The 14,633-nt window shown below is 37.7% G+C and overlaps 1 protein-coding gene across 6 annotated transcripts in view; it reads left to right on the top strand.

Annotated features, from left to right (window-relative positions):
- Positions 1–14,633, top strand: part of LOC150079291 (intermembrane lipid transfer protein VPS13D-like) — a 1,618,665-nt gene that overhangs the window by 1,231,417 nt on the left and 372,615 nt on the right. For all 6 annotated transcript variants that reach the window (XM_090383928.1, XM_090383929.1, XM_090383926.1 and 3 more), the window contains one exon: positions 11,314–11,551. In XM_090383928.1, coding sequence (XP_090240054.1) covers positions 11,314–11,551 — 238 coding nt within the window. The remainder of the gene's footprint in view (positions 1–11,313; positions 11,552–14,633) is intronic.

Here is a 14,633-nt window from a genome sequence, read left to right as displayed (position 1 = left end):
GTGAATGTAGGTGCAAAATACTCATTGTTTGTCAGCTACCTGAGCATGATCATCAATAGTCAACCCATCTATGTTAAGTGGTCCAATATGATTCATCTCTTTCCTTCTAGAGTTTACATAAGTAAAGAACTCATTGCTGTTTTTTCTTTGCATCCTTTGCCAAAGATTTCTCTTAATCTGCCTTTGCCTGCTTAACCTCCTTGCAACTTGATTACAGACTAGTTTATAACTGCCATAGGCTTCTGTGTCATCTCATATTATATGCATCCCATGCATTCTTCTTCTTCTTTGCCACGAGCCTCATTAATTCATCTGACATCCATTTAGGCCTAAACCTGAACGGTATTTCTTAGTTGGAATGAAAAGCCTAGTAACCTCCAAAATGAAGTCCCTGCAGGCTTCCCATTTAGAATTCAACATTGGTAACATCATCAGTTGATCCCACTGTACAGAATTTAAAAACTGTCTGAGAACACTGTAGTCACCTTTATGAAAGCAAAAGCCCTTTCCTTTAGCCTTGCTGGTAGTTACATCTTTAAGTAATTCCCACATCAGTACATTCTGATCACTGTCACCCAGTTTTTCCTTTATCTGCAAATTCTTAATGCATGAGTAATCACTGCTGATAATCAGATCAAGAGTATTACTCCCTCTGGTTGCCTCTCAACACCTCTGAATATGTTGCTGTAGAAAACAGTCAACCAATAAATCCACAAAAGTCTTGCTAGTGTGCAAGTGACCAAACTAAAAGTTTCAGTCAATATCTGGAAAGTTAAAATCCCCATTATGAGACATTCTGATTTACTGGCCCACTGTATTTCTCTGCACAATTGCTCATTATACTTAATTCATTCATTAAGCCTAGAACACACACACACACCTACTCTCATTTTTCCTTTGCCAGTGCTTATTTCACACCAAAAAGACAACACTGCATTGTCCACCAACATCCAATGGATGCACTTCCGTAGATTGTGTTTCTTGACTAACAGCATAACCCCTCCTCCCTTCTTGTCCTGTCTGTCTGTCCTTCCTGTACACATTGTACTCCCCAAATTTCAATTCTGCCCTGCTTATATCTGTGTTACACCACATCTCTGATATCCCAACAATATCTGCCTTTGATGTCTTGACTAGCACTTCAAGCTCATCAAATTTATTAACTATACTATTAGCATTGGTGTACATGCAAATATACATGCACATGTTCCTACTCTTAGTTACTCTAACACAGACGATGTATTTGCTTGTTCCACTATGACTCTCAGCAGTCCAGGCTGCTGCTCATTCTAATAGAAGCAGTGCAAGAATTACTTTTGCCTCTGCCTGCGGCCACTGTTAACTTTTTAGTCTGTGTAATACCCCATGCTACCAGTTTTCTGACCCACCTAACACTGCCTCGATAGCATCAGCAAATATTCTTGCACCCTTTCTATTTAAGTGTACCCCATCCCTATAGAAGCAGTCGCTCCTGTCAACAAGCACAGACCAGGCTGAAAAAAATTCTACCCCTTGAGCCTTGCACAATCTCTCCAGGGCCAAATTGATTGATAAGGCTTTCATCATATACTCCCTCCTATCGTGTCTGGGCAGAATTGCAGACACTTTCACATTCAACCCTAACTCACGACTTTTTTTCAACGTTGACCTGTACTTGTTAAGAAATCTGCAGATCTCTTACTCTTAATGTCATTGGTTCCAACGTGTACACCAACATCACCTTTTGTGCCCTTAAAAGATGTCTGCGCTACAACGAATCATTGATAAATATACAAAACAACATTGGGCACCAACGTCGAACCCTAGGAGACTCCACTAATAACATTAGTCCATGAAGAGCAGTGTCCATCGATTACCACTCTGTCTTCTCCGACTCAACCACCCACTGTAGCAACTTACCCTTAATACCATACTGCTCCAATTTTTCCATTGTCTTCCATGTGTAGTGGTGTCCAAAGCTTTCCTGAAATCCATGTATATTTATTTATTTATTTTATTATATATATATATAATTTTTATTATCATTTTATTTTATTTTTTATTATATATTATATATTTATTATTTATTTATATATATTTATTATATCTACAGGGTGTCTCAAAAATATTAGTACAAACCTTTAGGGGAGGTAGGTAACATCTAAAGGAATGTGAATCGCGTAGGAACCCATAACGAAAACGTCACGGGAAAGTAGTAGCAGAGGCACAAGAAGCAGAAATGACACAAGACCCAAGCACGGTACTACAGGTTCTAACGCCTCTCGTGTTTGGGGTTTACATATAAAAAAAAAAAAAACAAGACAGTAATTAGTGGCAAACATTTATTTGACATAATATTAACAATGGAGTACGAGATGGATGCATTTCGTGATGTTACAACAGATGCTCGAAGGTTCCACCATGAGACACGATGCGTGACACCGAAGCAGCATGGATTGGCGGACACAGTCAGACACACCTAGAGTTTCTTTGACAGTAGCAGCAGCGCAGGCGAGTCTCACCACGAGATCCATTTCCATTTCCACAGGCGATTCATACACGATAGATTTCAGGGCCCCCCACAGAAAGAAGTCAAGGCTCGATAAATCAGGTGAGCATGGGGGCCAGGCAACGGGTCCACCACGGCCAATCCATCGACGCCCAAAACGCCTGTTCAAATGGTCACAAACTCACCTTCCATAATGGGCAGGCGCCCCATCATGTTGAAACCAAATGTTGCGTCTCACATTTGCTGGAACATCGTCAAGTAACCCTGGCAGAACTTGTTCAAGAAAGATGCCCACACATTTATTGCGAAGCGATGTTGAACCTCATGGGGGTGCACACCATGTGGATTGTCGTGAGCCCACACATGAACATTGTGCTGATTGAATAAGCCTTCCCGAGTGAAATAAGCCTCATCCGTGAACAAAATAGGCTGGAAAATTCAAGTCTTGAGCACTTTCTTGGAGAAACCACTGCGCAAAAGCCACACGTGCAGAATGATTTTGAGGGAGCAGTAACTGAACCCTTTGGAGATGAAAGGGGTGTAAAGAATCGTCATGCCGGACATGCTGTACACTGCAACGAGACACTTCTAAGGCGGAGGCAAAGGCACGTGTGCTGGTAGTAGGATTATTCTGGATGGCATTCAACACACTTTTTTCCATGGCGGGAGTTCACGTTGAATGTTGTCTGCCCACTACTCCTGTTACCTCTAAATGAGCCATAATCGCACAAATTTTGATGCTCATGCGCAAACAAGCGGTGATCCGGTACATGTCTGTCTGGGAAGCGTTTTCCATAAATTTGTCCTCCGTCCATTGCCCTCTGTTAATCCATACAATAGGTGCATGTCTATCAGCTCACAGTTCGTATATCGATGCATGCTCTTCATGCAGAGACTACTGCTTGAATGAATAAACCAGAAATATTCCCTCTCGTGAACTGATGAACAGTGCCATCTACCATCTTACAGTGATGTTTCCGTTTATGGGATCCTATGTGATTCACATTCGTTTAGATGTTACCTACCTCCCCTAAACATTTGTACCAATATTTTTGAGACACCCTGTATATATTTTTTATTATCATTTTATTTTATTTTATTTATTTGATTATTTTATTTTTTATTATATATTTATTATTTATTTATATATATTTATTATATATATACATATATTGTATATTTATTATTTATTTATATATATTTATTATATATATATATTGTGTGTGTGTATATATATATATATATATATATATATATATATATATATATATCCAAAGTATGTAAAATGCATAATCAATAAACTAAATATAATAAATATGCCTAATTTAATAAATAAATAAACCAACACAGATCCGATTAATGCCATCTTATATGATTAAACATTACATCCGTCTGTATTTTATTTTATTATTTAAGATGTTAGTTATAGTGGTAGTCTAATGTGTAGTTATATTTTTTTTTGATTATAACTACACGATTAGACTCTACCACTATATATGACATCTTAAACAATAAAATAATATATATATATATGTGTGTATGTGTGTGTTTATAATTTTTTTATTTTATTTTATTTTTTAAATAAAACCATGGGAATTTTTTTTTCCTTCCTCTGAAGCCGGCTTCCAGAGGAATCTGGCACATCTTTTGGGAGCACCATTGGGACTGACCCACCTCCACGTGATGTGGACGAGTACCCAGAATCATCGGTCCGGGTGACTGATGCTTCTGGGTAGCCAAGAGGCCGGAACAGAACAACAGAACACGCCAAATATACACTACTCATTTCTGGCCCTTCTACAGTGGTACTGTTCTTCACAGAGATAAATGAGGCGGAGATGAACTGATGTTCCAGGTGCTGCCCATTACAAAAAAACATGTCCGGTGTCTTCCATGTGGAACAGTGTCAAAAGCTTTCCAGAAATCCAAGTATATATCAAAATTATTTTTTGCATTCAGTTCCTTTATAACCACATCATAGTATCCAATAAAATTTGTCAGACATGATTTTCCCTTAACAAACTCATGCTATGTCTGAGTTATTACTGGAGTCTTTTCTAGATGATCCTGCAGTGCATCTTTATCTCATTTTTGACTCCATTACTTTCCCCAGTACAGAAGTTAAACTAACTGGTTTGTAATTACTCGTGTCACCCTTAGTTCCCACTTTGTGAATTGGGGATAGATTTGCACATCTTCGGTCCATGGGGACTTCCCCTGAGTCCAAGGTTGCTCTCATAATCATTGCTAAGGATTTGCTTACTTCCTGGATATAGATTGGAACTTTTGGGTTAGCCACTTGCACATTAGCCAGACTTTTCTGGATTTATTGGATAATAATAATAATAAATATTATTATTATTATTATTATTATTATTATTATTATTATTATTAGCCATATAGTGCAAGGAAGCCTGAGGCTTATGCTGCACCACACAAAAAAAAAAAAAAAAAAAAAAAATTGAGTTACAGAAGGGAATCACCAAGAGAAGAATGATGATATCCAGCTCAGAACCCTGGGTGTGCCAACCCCATACTTACCAGATGTGAGCCCCTGGCATTATTTCACTTAATGTGATTAACAGCAGTGATTATTCATGCATTAAGAATCTGCAGATAAAGGAATCACTAGGTGGCAGTGATGTGAGTGTACTGTGGGATTTACTCAAATATGTATCTACAATCTTGGGTCAAGGGAAGAGTTTTTATTTTCATAGAGGTGACTACCGTGGGACCAACTGCTGGTGTTACCAAAAGCAAATTCTAAATGGGAAGAATTCAAGCAAATTTTCTTGGAAGCTACTAGGCTTTTCATCCTAAGAAATACTGTTCAATGTTTCGGCCTAATTGGATGTCAGAAGTACTAATGAGACTCGTGACATGGGATGCATATAAATTATCAGGCAACACAGATGCCTGTAAGCTAATCTGTAATGAAGGCACAAAGGAAGTCATGCAAACGGAGGCAGATTACAAGAAATCTTTGGAAAAGGATGCAAAGAGGAACAGTAAAGACTTCTTTATTATTATTATTATTAGCCATATGGTGCAAGGAAGCCTGAGGCTTATGCTGCACCAGCCAAAAAAAAAATTTCTGAGTTACCCTGATGAGAGAGAGAGAGAGAGAGAGAGAGAGAGAGAGAGAGAGAGAGAAGTAGAAGGAAATCACCAAAAAGGAGAAGAATGATGATATCCAGCTGAGGACCCTGGGTGTGCCAAGCCCATACTCACCAGATGTGAATCCCTGGGGTATGTATACTCTAGAAGGAAGGGGAAAGAAGCAGATTGGACCACTTGATATTGATGGTTGAACTGTTTTGATGATCCTGCTCAGGAGGCTGTCAAATTGAATGAGTATTTTGCATCTACTTTCACACATGAGTTAAGGAAGGAGAAAACCATAAGTTTATAAAATAGTACATAGAGCTAAATGATTTTATAATAACTAAGAGCAGAGTGGAGAAGAAATTGTTTAAGTTAAACATAAGAGAGACACCTGAAGTGGAATAGGTCTATCCAGTTATATTAAAGGAGGCAGCAAAGGAAGTAAGCACTCCCTTAGCCATGATTATGAGAACATTCTTGGACTCAGGGGAGGTTCCCATGGATTGGAAATGTGCTAGTGAATCCCCAATTCACAAAGGGGAACAAAGTGTGACATGAGTAATTACAGACTGGGAACGTATGTTCCAGGGAAAATAATGGAGTTACTGGTTAAACAAGCACTGTAGGATTATCTAGACAAGACTGCAGTTATAGTTAAGACACAGCATGGATTTTTTAAGGTGAAGTCTTTTCTGATCAATCTGATTGGATACCATGATGTGTTCACAAAGAAACTAGATGCAAAAAATAATTTTGATATCATATACTTGGATTTTAAGAAAGCTTTTGATACTGTTGCACATAGAAGACTACTGGCATCATTTTAGTATGGCATTAAAGGCAAGTTGCTATGGATAAAGGGATGGTTGAGTGGGAGAAGAAAGAGAGTGGTAATTAATGGATACTGCTTTTTAAGGACTAATGTTATTAGTGGATTCCACCAGGGTTCAGTGTTGGGCCAAGATGTTTTCTGTATTTATCAATGATATTGATGAAGGTATATCAGGCTTAGTGTTCAAGTTTGCAAACGATACAAAAGTTTGGCAGGGGTGTTAATAACAATAATGACAGTATTCTACTCCAACAGGATCTAGATAAGTTGAGCAGACGGGCTGAGAAGTGTCAACCTAAGTTTAACATTGACAAATGCAAATTACTGCATATAGGTGACAGTAACCCTAAATCAACATACAAACTCTATGGTACTACACTCGGAGAAGGCGAGAATGAAAATGACCTGGGGATAATTGTGCAGTCAGATATGAAGTTTTCTGAGCTGTGCAGACAGCTTGCAAGAGTAGTTCATGGGGTTTTGTCAATGATATACAGGTTGCTAGCAGGGATAAGGATGTGATTATCCCCTTGTATGAAGTTAAGCAACACCTTGAGAACTGCATACAGGTCTGGTGGCATCATTTTAGGAATGATGTAGAGCTGCTGGAATGAGTACAGAGAAGGGCAACGAGAATGGTGAGTGAAACAATGGTTTTCTCTTTTCAAGAAAGGCCTAAGTTCTGCAATTTGCAGTGTCTTGAGACTAGGCTCCTGCAAGGTGATCTGTTTGAGGTGTACAAGGCCTTGAATGGTTTGAGCAAGCTGAATGCTGATGGGATTCTTCCTCTTGCTCAAATTATGCACCTGAGGGGGTATAAATTCAAATTGAGGAAAGGCAGTTGTAGAACAGATGTGTGTAAATTTGCCTTTAGCCAACAGGTGGTTGATGGCTGGAACACTTCCATCTGTCGTTATACAAACCTTTGGAGTGAATGTGTGGGTGAAGTGGGATGGGTTTTTTTTTGGCTAATGTGGTATAAGCTTGCTTTCTTGTATCATATGCCTCTGCTAACCCGAGGGGGCTCACATCTCATAAGTGTATGGGTTAGGCAAACCCAGGGTGCTGGATATCATCATCCTTTTTCTCTCTCTCTCTCTCTCTCTCTCTCTCTCAGGTAACTTTCAAAATCTTTTGGCTGGTGCAGCATAAGACTCAGGCTTCCTTGCTAATACTAAGGAAGGCTAATAATAATGGTGTATAAGCTCTCTTTCTTGCATCATATACCTCTGCCAATGCTAATTTCTCATAATTTCCGAGTGGCTACTTTTCCAACCTGCAGTTTGAATTCACTCATTTTATTGATGACACTTCTGACTTTACTGTTTAAACAATTAGGACATAAGTGTTCTTGTATATCTAACTATCCTGACACACCCCTTGAAGTTATTTAAGCTTTCTTCCCTGGAATTAGCTACCCACACATTTCTGCACTCAGAACATTTTGCTGTTATAATCTGTTGCGGTAACAAACACAAACACTTAAGGTATATGCAAGCATTACTTTTAACAATATCATTAGATAAGTGCATATCCATATTACTCTTGTCCCCTCAAACTAGCAGTTTCCATGAAGAAGTTTTAGAATTGCTCTTAATAATGTTATCTTTGGCTTACTGGAGAATTACCTGGAGATCAGTATTTTTGGAATTGGTAGTGGATATTCGAGAAGTTGAGACGCTTGTGCAAAGAATGGGTCTCAAACAGTAGGTAGAATGCAATGTGCTGTCATCAGCAAAACTATTGATAACATTTCCAGTCAATTGAAGGTCATTAATAAGCAAGAAGAAAAGAGTGGGAGTAAGAACTGGACTGTGGGGAACACTAGCATTACTGGAGAAGTTAGATATTGAGTCACCCACTATCACTGCAGTGAGCAATCAGAGAGAAAGAAAGAGAGAGAGAGAGAGAGAGAGAGAGAGAGAGCGAGCTAGATACCCAGTTACAAAAAAAACTCTCAATGATCCATAAGATGGAAGCTAAATTAGAAGAGTGTTATGCCAAACATGATCACAAAACTTTGAAATGGCAAGAGAAACTGCTTGAGTTTCACCAAACTTTTCTGTTGAATTTATCCACAGATGAGTAACATAAGCCTGCATATCACCTGCTGATTAAAGGGTGATATGCTGGCTGATGAAATCGGTATTGGCAATGATTAATCAGATGAAAGGTTTCAAAATAGTTTAAAAGATGGCAAGTTGGTAATTAAACGATTTCTCCATTACTTTAGAATGGAGAAATCATTAGTAGAATGATAATTGGTTTTTGGGAGGGATTTAGCATTAGCATTAGTAGAGGCATTTGATGCAAGAAAGCAAGCTTATGCAGAATCAGCCAAAAAAAAAAAAAAAAAAAAGTAACATAAATAAATAAAAATAACCACTTCCACTTCACCCCTCTGTTCGTTCGAAATACCTGTCCAGCTGAGCCTTAAACTTATTTAGGCTATCAACTTCCACGACAAGGGATGGAAGTCTGTTCCACCTACCAACCACCCGGTGGCTAAAGGCAAATTTCCGCACATCTATCCTACATCTGTCTTTCCTAAATTCGAATTTATGCTCTCTCAGGTGATTATTCTGAGCAAGAGGAAGAATCCCATCAGCATTGAGCATGCTCAAACCATTCAAGGCTTTTTTCACCTCTATCAGATCACCTCGCTGGTGCCTAGTTTCCAGACACTGTAATTCGCAAAACTTAAGCCTTTCTTCGTAAGAGCACCCCTTTGTCCCATTCACCAATCTTGTTGCCCTTCTCTGTACTCGTTCCAGCAGCTCTACAGCCTTCTTGAAATGAGGCCTCCAGGCCTGTATACAGTACTCTATGTGTGGCCTGACCATTGCCTTATACAAGGGAATAATCACCTCCTTATCCCTGCTAGAAAAATTCCTATATATCATTGACAATACACCATGAGCTACTCTTGCAGCCTGTCTGCACTGATCAGAAAACTTCATATCTGCCTGCACAACCACCCCAGGTTCCTTTCATTCTCTACCACTGTCAGTGTAGTACGACAGAGTTGATACATTGCTCTGGGGTTGCTGTTTCCGATATGTAGTACTTTACATTTGTCAATGTTAAACTTCATTTGCCACCTCAAAGCCCATCTGCTCAACCTTTCCAAATCCTGTTGCAGCAGCATAGTGTCAGTAGTGTCCTTGACAACCCAGCCAACCTTCATATCGTCTGCAAACTTGGACATTAAGCTTGATATACCATCATCAATATCATTTATAAATACAGAACACAATAAAGGACCCAATACTGAACCCTGAGGGACTCCACTAATAACATTAGTCCACGATGAGCAGTGTCCATTGATTACCACTCTCTGTCTTCTCCCCCTCAACCACCCCTTTATTTTCCACCCTTTGTAGGAACTGAGCTGGATAAGAGCAGAAGGTAAAACACAAATCTTTTCATTTCAACCTTTCATTCTCTACAGTAATTTTTCTTCTTTCTTGAATTTATTTAAGCTAACCACGTCCACAACAATGGAAGCAAGTTTGTTACAGCCAGCAATCATTCACTAGTTAAAGGCAAATGTCTGCACATTCAATCTCCAACCATCCTTCGTCAGTTTGAATTTATGCCCCCTCATGAGCAAGATTAAGAATTCCATCAGTATTGACCCTGCTCAATCCATTCAAATCCTTAAACACCTAAGTCATATCACCTTGCAGGTGCCTAGTCTCCATATGCTACAGTTTGCAAAACTCAAGCCTTTTGTGGTAACAGCAACCCTTTGTTTCCCTCCCCAATCTCATTGTCCTTCTTTGTGCCCATTCCATCATCTCTACATCCTTCCTAAAATGAGACCTCCAGACCAGTATGCAATACTCAAAATGTGGCTTGATCATTGCCTTATACAATAGGATAATCATTCTTATCGTTGCTTCCAAAATTCCTGTATATCATTGACAAATCCCCATATGCCATTATGGCAGCTAGCCTGTCTACACTACTCGGAGAACTTCATATCTGACTGCAGATCTTTTTCATTTTCCACTACCCTAAATATAGTACCACACAATCAGTACATTAATCTGGGGTTACTGATACCCATATGCAGTACTTTGTATGTGTCAAATTTAAAGTTAAATTGCTATTTCTCAACTTATCTGCCTAATTTTTATAGATCCTGTTTCAGTAGCATACTATTGTTACTGTCATTAACTGTTAATATCATTAATACATATAGAAAACATCAGTGGGCCAGCCAGCACGAAGTCCCGGAGAACTCCACTAATAGCATTAGTCCATGAAGAGCAGTGTACATTGATAACTACTCTGTCTTCTTCTACTCAACTATCCTTTTATCCATACAGTAACTTGCCCTTAATGCCATACTGCTCACCTTCGTGGGTAGCAGAGTTGGTAGGATCACCATCCTCCCCATACCGTGTGGAAAAGGCCAGAGTTCAAATCCTGTCGACAGTGGGAGGAGTTTTTATGGGTCTTTTTCACAACATGGCTGAGACCAACTTTATTTGATCTCAGCAATGTTGTGAATATAAGAAAGCATAAACCTTTCCAGTTATCCTTGATGGTTGTTACATCTTTAAATAAATCCCTCATTGATACACTGTGATCCCTTGCACCTTGTGTTTCTTAGTCGTGATTCCTAATGTTTTTAGTGCATGAATTTTAACAAAACAATACAGCAGGCATTGAGTGGAGTTTACTGGGAATAGTAGGTTTGCCTTGTGGTTTAGCATGATTATAAATACATGAGTTAAAATAAACGGTGTCTTTTTTTCTTTTTTTTTTTGCATCTTTTGCCTCTATCATACAGATTGTGCATTTCCTATGAATTCATTGTTATTATTTCTGTATATTGCTTTCAGTATTCAGAAAATAAAAATATTTATTTTATTGCTAGGTTCTGTGTTTGTGTACGACATGATAATTATCCTGTGGACTGCCCTCGTAAAACATCATCTGGCGTTACATATTCAGTAGTCCAATCAAAACAAATGTCAATACAACCAGGCCACAAAGTAATCTTTGTTCCTCCGGTAGAAATAACAAATTTGTTGCCTTATGAGCTTCATTATTCTTTCAAAGATCTCAGCATTAGAGGTTACATAAAATCTGGAAGAGCAGTACCACTACATAATGTAAGATCTTTAATTAATCTTGTTGTTCTTTTGTAATAATTAGTTAATTTTTTTTTCATTAAATATTGTTATCTAAATTTTACTTTCTGACCCTTTCCAGAATGTTTACTTATTGTTTGAATTTTATTTTACTTTTAAATCTAAATTTTACTTCCTGACCATTTCCAGAGTGGTGACTTACTGTTTGTGACTGTGGGGATTGGGGAGATGAATTTTCTGTTGTTGAGTGTCTCCTTAAGTGTTTCTTTTCTGAATTTTTTTATTTTTTTAAAAGAGAAAATTTTGTAGGAAAACACTTTTAAATATCTATTTTTTTCTTATTTGACTACATAGCAACATTAATGTGATGTGATTAAAAAATTTGTAGATATATATATATTATTTATTTATTTTTTTTTTTTGTTTTATTGTAGTTAGTTTAGTCTCTATTTGTGATATTTCACGTAATTTGGAACTGGCACCTTACGAGGGCAGGGCAGTTAAATTCTTATGTAATTGGCTCTAAATTTTAAAATTGATTTATTATTTTTAATTGGATTTTCTAAATTATTTGGAGATTTTTCTGCTACAATTTTTAGCCTTGTTACCTTTTCTTCTCCCTCCCTGTTGATTAATCATCGTTTAATTTATTATTTTCGCTCAACAGTTTTGCCATGCTACTGGCCTTAGTTTTGATTTAATATTTAATATCACTTATACATTGGGAATCATGTGGAGGAATGTGCATTTTGCTGCCTCTAATGATAGCTTTATATTTATTTTCTTAATTTTCGTATTATATTTTTTACTTTTAAATCTAAATTTTACTTTTAAACTGCTTTACTACTTCATTTTTCTAATATATATATATGTGTGTGTGTGTGAAAGATGAAGAGGATATTGTTGCCTTTATGTACACACACACACACACACACACACACAATAACTTATTGTTACTTTTTTGATGGAATGATCAGAATAAAATGAGACTACTCTCAATTGAGTTATTCAATGGAGATACATCTCAGTTCTTAATGGAGGCACTGGTTAAAGAAGCACTGCAAGATCATCTAGACAAGACTGCAGTTATAGCATGGCTTTGTTAAGGGGAAGTTTTGTCTGACCAATTTGATTGGATACTATGATGTTGTCACAAAGGAACTGAATGCAAAAAATAATTTTGATATCATAAACTTGCATTTCAGGAAAGCTTTTGAAACTGTTACACATGGAAGACTACTGTACAAATTGGAGCATTATGACATTAGGGGAAAATTGCTGCTATGGATAAAGGGATGGTGATAACCAGTGGACATTGCTCTTTGTGTACTAATGTTAATAGTGGAGTCACTCAGAGTTTGTTGTTGGGTACATTGTTGTTTTCTGTATTTATTAATGATATCAATAATATCCAAGTTTGCAGATGATACAAAGGTTGTCAGGGGTGTTAATGACACCCCTGACAACAGGATCTAGAAAGATTGAGCAGATGGGCTGAGAGGTGGCATCTGAAATTTAACATTGACAAATGTAAAGTACTGCATATGGGTAGCAGTAACTCCAGAGTAATATATCAACTGTTTAGTACTACACTCTGGGTGGTAGAGAATGAAAAAGACCTGGAGGTAATTGTTCAGTCAGATATGAAGTTTTATGAGCAGTGCAGACTGTCTGCAAGAGTAGCTCATGGTGTCTTGTTAATGATATACAGGAATTTTTCTAGCAGGGGTAAATATCTGATTATTTATATGCATACCATAGTTTTTTTCTTCTCTGCCACGAGCCTCATTAGTTCACCTGACATTCATTTAGGCCAAAACCTTGAACAGTGTTTCTTAGTTTGAATGAAAAGCATAGCAGCCTCCAAAACTAAGTCCCTGAAGGCTTCCCAATTAGAATTCAATGTTGGTAGCACCATCAGTTGATCCCACTATACAGAATTTAAAAACTGTCTGAGACCCCTGTAGTCACCTTTACGAAAGCAAAAGCCGTTCCCTTTAGCCTTGATTGTAGTTACATCTGTAATTCCCACATCAGTACACTGTCACCCACTTTTTCTTTTATCTGCAAATTCTTAATGCATGAATAATCACTGCTTGATAGTCAGATCAAGAGTATTACTCCCTCTGATTGCCTCTCAAACATGTTGCTGTAGAACACAGTCATCCAATAAATCCACAAAAGTCTTGCTAGTGTGCAAGTGACCAACCCACAAGTTCCAGTCAGTATCTGGAAAGTTAAAATCCCCCGTTATAAGACATTCTGATTTACTGGTCCACTCTAGATGGTTCGTGTGAAAATAAAGTTTACCTGAAAAACCATAAAACGGAATGCAGTTACTTGAAATACTGGCTTTTAGTTACAATTTGTGCTGCCAGAAATATTGCTCATTTAATTAATTTGAATATTTCTTGTCTTTTGAATTTTAGTGATTTATTTTTGCCATGTACCCACTAACAAGTACCACATAAGTTGATTTGATTTTTCGTATTATGTTTATTTGACATAAATTTATTGAATTTGTGTTTTATAAAATAAAAATTACTCTTTTTTTCACACAGGGGAGGGGGGGGATTTGTTCCACTGGAGTTGAAACTCACCCCGGTCACTTCCCTGGATTCTACACTGGCAACAAGATTGGTGAAGGGAACAAATGGGTTCTCTTACCAAAAAGGCTTAAAATCTGAAAATTCTAGCATCTGGAGACTAGGCACCTGTGAGGTGATCTAATTGAGGTGTATAAGTCGTTGAATGGGTTGATCACACTGAATTCTGATGCTTGCTCAGATTGTGAACCCTGCAGGGGATAAATTCAAATTGAGAAAAGACAGTTGTAGAATAGATGTGAGGAAATTTGCCTTTAGCCAGCGGGTGGTTAATTGCTGGAACAAACTTCCATCTGCCATTGCAGAAGTTGATAACTTAAATAAATTGAAGAAGGAACTGGACAAACTTTCCAAGGGAATGGATCTGTGAAATTGGGTTTTTTTTTTTTTTATTTGGCTGATGCTACATAAGCTCATACACTTGCTTTCTTGCATCACATGCTTCTATCACTACTACTACTACTCCTATGGTTAGCTCTGCCTCTTGTATTCTTGCA

This window comes from Mastigoproctus giganteus, chromosome 10 (genome assembly GCF_048544385.1).
Source record: "Mastigoproctus giganteus isolate SK-2022 chromosome 10, ASM4854438v1, whole genome shotgun sequence".
In the NCBI taxonomy this organism is placed as follows: domain Eukaryota; kingdom Metazoa; phylum Arthropoda; class Arachnida; order Uropygi; family Thelyphonidae; genus Mastigoproctus; species Mastigoproctus giganteus.
Note: the sequence above shows the minus strand (reverse complement) of the source record. Positions and strands in the feature narration are given on the sequence as shown.